At 46.3% G+C, this 5,395-nt stretch overlaps 1 protein-coding gene and 1 long non-coding RNA gene across 2 annotated transcripts; both read left to right on the top strand.

Moving 5' to 3' along the window:
* Nucleotides 1–127: 127 nt before the first annotated feature.
* Nucleotides 128–1,639, top strand: LOC106818693 (tetraspanin-9-like; the record flags this gene model as incomplete). Its single annotated transcript, XM_014823371.1, is given in 3 exon segments — nucleotides 128–271; nucleotides 583–666; nucleotides 1,406–1,639. Coding segments are annotated over 3 exon segments (303 nt in total), but the record flags the coding sequence as incomplete, so codon positions are not given.
* Nucleotides 1,640–1,680: 41 nt separating this feature from the next.
* LOC106818694 lies at nucleotides 1,681–2,482 on the top strand. Its single transcript, XR_001395281.1, has 2 exons — nucleotides 1,681–1,979; nucleotides 2,214–2,482. It is a non-coding gene; the product is annotated as an uncharacterized LOC106818694 (long non-coding RNA).
* The last annotated feature ends 2,913 nt before the right edge of the window (nucleotides 2,483–5,395 follow it).

Raw genomic sequence — 5,395 nt, forward strand, 5'->3', positions numbered from 1 at the left:
GAGAGAGAGAAATCGAGAGAGAGAGAGAGAGAGAGAGAAAATAGAACGAGAGTGAGAGAGAGAGAAGAAAGAGAGAAGCGAGAGCGGGGCATCACGTCGCAGCATCCCCGCTTTCTCTCCATCATAGTTTGAGTGCTGCGGTGTGAATGGCTTCATGGATTGGTACGACATCACTGCGTGGCCGAACGAGACGTGGGTGCCGGACAGCTGCTGCGAGGAGAACATCAAGAAATGCGGCAAGACGACTAACACGCAGGACTGGTTCATAGAGGTGAGATCAGCATTGATATACGCACGCACGCGTACGCGTAGATAAATACATAAATAAATAAATAAGTAAGAAAATAAGTAAACAAAACGAATAAACGAAATAAACAAGATAATTGATCAAAATTAATTATTGAGTAAATATTCAATATTTATACATTTATTGCTACACCTATGCATCTAAGCAACGCAAAACTCTAGAAATTGAGATTAATGACGCGATCCCGTGCGAAGAGCCCGTGCGAAGATGCTTTGCCGTTCGTAATTAATAATCGCTTATTAATTAAATCGTTAATTGCGTCGGCCGTTGTTTAGGGTTGCTACGACAGCATCCGGCGGTCATTGGCCGAGCACTTGACCGTGGTCAGCTTCGTGGCCCTCGTCATCGGCATCGTACAGGTAAGCTGTGACGTCACCAGGCAGGTAACTCGTAGAAGAGTTAATGGTCTCGTTGTTAGAAATGAAATTGGTCTTTACGTGGGTCTTTTACCGTTGAGCTTTACTCGTAGACCAGATTAGTCTTAACATTAACTTTTTCTCTTAGACCGTCGACAGCGCTTTGTTTCGTATTGTTATGAGGAAATCTCCTACGATTTTTCATTCTCGTAACTTCGCAGCGTTTCTATCGACGGTCTAAAAGAAAAAGTTAATATTAAGACTAATGTTAAGACAAATTTTGTTTCTGACAACGGGCCTCTGCAGACGTATATCCACTGCGTATGAGACGCACGTAAGCTCGCCACGTCTCTGTCTGAGAAAAAGCTCATGTTAAGAATAATATACGGACTTATTTTGTTTCTGACAATGGGCTCCATGACCGTGCCACTGTCAGAAGGCTCCCGATGTTAAGAAGAAAACCTGGGAAATGATAATGATACTGGGGACTTCAGGACTTTCACTCGCACAGCTTTGCTAGTGTTTATAAGATTGTCCCGCAGTTGGAATTCTTCTGGTTGTAGTTTAAGGGGGAAAGGGCTGTGTTAGCCAGTGCGCGTGTGTACGTGCGTGACCGGTGCGTGTGTACGTGCGTGTGTGTGTGTGTGTATGTGCGTGCGTGCGTGCGTGCGTGTGTGTGTGCGCGTGTGTGGTTAACCTATGTGTACGCGCGTAACCGGTGCGTGTGTACGTGTGTTCACAGCTGTTCATGATTGGATCGTCCATCGCTCTGCTCTGCGCGATACACAATCACAAGGTGAAGTCTATGGCCGTCTGATGGTGACAGGACGGCGGGAAGCGCCATAGCGACGGATGCCATAGCGACGGGTGTCATGGCGACGGGTGTCATGGCGGCGCGGACATCGCAACCGGCAGTTAGATGCGATATGATATGACTACTAGGCACTTTAATTTAATTTTTTTTTTAGGGTTAGGGTTTAGGTTAGGTTTAGGGTTTAGGTTGGGTTAGGGTTAGGTTTTTTTTTTTTAAGTGCCTAGTAGTCATATCCTAAGTGCCTAGTAGTCATATCCTAAGTGCCTAGTAGTCATATCATATCGCATCTAATTGCCGGGTGCCGGACATCATGTCCATCACGTGACCTTATCCTTCCCGGCCGCACGGACAGTGTTACACAGCCAGCTGAATTATGATCATGCAAGCAAGGATGAGAGAGATAAATTGTGTGAGAGTGAGAGGTGGAGAGTGTGGGCCAGCGTGTGTGTGTGTGTGTGTGTGTGTGTGTGTGTGTGTGTGTGTGTGTGTGTGTGTGTGTGTGGTGTGTGTAGTGTGTGCTGTGTGTGTGTTGTGGTGTGTGTGTGTGTGTGTGTGTGTTGTGTGTGTCTGTAAGTGTAGTGTGGTGCGGGTATGTGGGCGGTGGCGTGCGCATGCCGTGCGTCTGTGGGGTGGTGTGGTGTGTGTGGTGGGTGGGGGTGGGGGGGAGGGTGCGCTGCGATGCGTGGGCGGCGTTGTGCGGTGCATACGTGGTGTTGTGTGTTGTGTGTGTGTGTAGCGTGCTGGCATGGACGGGTGGGAGCACCTTGAAGGCTGCAAGTGCAGAGGAGGCATGTCTGAGCAGCCTTCACATATAACGGTGTTTCATGCTAACAGCTGGCGCCAGTGTACAGAACCCTGGTAATACTCGTGTGTATATGCGAAGCAACGTGTATTTTTTATGATAGATAGCCAGATTTTTATACGAAGATGACGTCATTTGATTCGATGTACAGAGTAATCTCTAGCTTATTGTGTTTTTATAATAAATAACATTTGATAATAATACTATGAGTTTTGAAAAGCTTTTACGTTTATCTGTATTATGGTGGGCCCAATGTTATAATAGTTTATCACAAGTCTTCGACGTGGCCCACTGTTATAATACATAAACATAACCATATACCATACCACACGTCATGAGGGGGACCAATACCGACAACGACCATATACACCGTCGAAGATCTTGTGATAAACATTATAACAGCTGGGCCACCATGCTCTCAGCGGTATAATGGTTAATGTTTATGTATATAGACAATGGGCCCACGTCAAAAGACTGTTGTGATAGAAACTATTATATAACTGGGCCGCCATACTGTTTATACGCAGCGTGACATTTGCGGGCTTTTACACACACAAACCACACCACACCGAAATGTTACGTAACAACCTATTATTCCTGTCCCGCTGATGACATGCGTGTTTGTTTACAACTTCATTGCGAAATGGCGTAGTAACCTCAATATATAAACGCAACATAAAGCCCCCCTGACCTGCGAAACGTATTGCGAGGTATGCGGTAGCCATATGTTATATTCAGCCTAAGAACGAAAGTACGTTTATTCAATGCGCCTCACTTTAGGGCTTTTTAAATTCACAATAAATTATTATCCGCTTTCTCTCTCTCTTTTCTCTCGTCTCTCTCTCTCTCTGCTCTCTCTCTCTCTCTCTTCTCTCTCTCTCTCTTCTCTTTCTCTTCTCTCTCTCTATCTTGTTTATCTCTCTCTCTCTGCTATCGCCTGCTCTCTGTCTCTCGTCCTCTCTCTCTCTGCTCTCTCTTCTTCTCTGTCTCTTTCTATCTGTGTCCTCCTCGCTTTTTCGCTGACATTATCGTGTTATCTATTCTCTCTCCCTCCTCCTTGCTCCCCCGCCTCTTTTTTTCCTAACTTGTTCTCTCGCTGCGCTAGCTCCTCTCTTATCAACGCTCTTCCCGACTATTTCTTCACTTCCCCTGCTTTTTTTCTTACCCCCTTTCTCTCGTGCTTGCCTGCTAGCAGTGCTCACATAATACAGACTCTTTCCGTGTAGGCTCACTACCTAACAGCATCTGTGTACCCTCCCATCCAGCCACCTCCTCACCCTCTATTTTCCCCCAACCCTCCAGCGCCGAGCGCTCGCCGGCACCATGCGCATCCAAACGCTAATTCTGTCGCAGTACTAGACCAGCAAACACTTCGTGCAGGCATAATCACACTAACCTTATGACAAAATAAACTCTAGTTGCTGCCCATTTCACTGCGCGTTTGCTTATTAAAACCCCACAAGAAAAGAGTGACGAAAACTGGCATTCTTGGCGCTAAAGCTCCGACTGTTTGTCCAAACAAGATAGCCTGCGAAGTGGTGACGTGACGTCACAGTGTTTATTACTTTGCTACAGCTCGTACCGGCTGTAACTAGCAGCACGCTGCACGGTTGCTGGGGCAGATTGGGAAACTTCAACAACATCGAAGGTATTTTTCAAATACATTTTATAAGACAACGCGCGCAAGCTGAAATGAGAGGACTAAGTTTATATAGATAATTAGTTTTTCTAAATAAATTACAATTGATAATTAATACTATGAATGATTTATGAAGCTGTTTACGTTTATTGCTGTATATGGTGGCCCAAATTTATATCATAGTTTTATCACAAGTCTTTCGAGCGCGTGGCCCACTGTTATCAATACATAAAACATAACCATATAACCATACACACTCATAGAACGCATAAATACAAACACGACCATTATACACGCGTCGAGAGACTTGTGAATACCCAACTATTATAACACTGGCCACCATCCTCAGCGGTATATGGTTCATGTTTATGTATTATAAGACAATGGGCCACGGTCGAAGACAGATGAAGTTATTGTGACAAACTATTAAGACACTGGACCGCCATACTGCTTTATCCCGAGCAGGCGTGACAAATTTGCGGGCCCTTTTTACACACAACCCCACACACCACACCAATGTTACAGTAACAATTATTCCTTCCCGCTGATGACAATGCGTGTTTGTTTACAACTTCTCTCGATAGATGGCGGAGTAACCTCATATATAATCGCACATAAGCCCTGGACTTGCGACGTATTGCGAGGATCGTGTACATATGTTACAGATCCCACCTAAGAGACGAAGTAGCGTTTATTCAATGCGCTTCACTTGGGGCTTTTAAATTTCACATAAATTATTATCCCCTTGATCTCTCTTTTTTTCTCTTTCTCTCTCTCTCTCTCCTCTCCTCTCCTTCGCCGCGACTACTCGTTCTCTCTCTTCCTCTCTCTCCTCTCTCTCCTCTCGCGCGCGCGTCTCTCCTCCTCTCTCTCTTTCTCTCTCTTCTCTTCTCTCTCTCTGCGCAGCGCGTTTCTCTCTCTCTCTCTCTCAGTCGTCTCTCCTCTCTCTCTCTCGCGCGCAAGGCGTGCTCGATTCTCTCTCTCTCTACGCGACGCGTCGATCTCTCTCTCCTCTTCTCTCACTCAGCAGAGCGCGCCGCAGCTCAGATCTCTCTCTCTCTCGAGCGCCGCGCGACGAATAATCATCNGCTCTGCTTCTCTCTCTGTGTGTCTCTTTCTATCTGTGTCTCTCGCGCACTCTCTCTCTCGCTTTTTTCTCTGCATTCGGTGTATATCTATTTTCCCTCCCTCTTCCTTGCTCCCCCTCTCTTTCCTAACTTGTTCCTCTCGCTCGCTAGCTCTCTCTCTTTATCGCTCTTCCCCTATTTCTCCTTCCCACTTTTTTTTCTTCCCCCTTTCTCTCGTGCTTGCCTGCTAGCATCCACATAATACAGACTCTTTCCGTGTAGGCACCTACCTAACAGCATCTGTGTACCCTCCCCCATCCCAGCCACCCTCTCACCCTCTATTTCCCCAACCCCTCCAGCCGAGCGCGCCGCACCATGCGCATCCAAACGCTAATTTCTCCAGTACTAGA

This window comes from Priapulus caudatus, unplaced genomic scaffold (genome assembly GCF_000485595.1).
Source record: "Priapulus caudatus unplaced genomic scaffold, Priapulus_caudatus-5.0.1 Scaffold2434, whole genome shotgun sequence".
In the NCBI taxonomy this organism is placed as follows: Eukaryota; Metazoa; Priapulida; class Priapulimorpha; order Priapulimorphida; family Priapulidae; genus Priapulus; species Priapulus caudatus.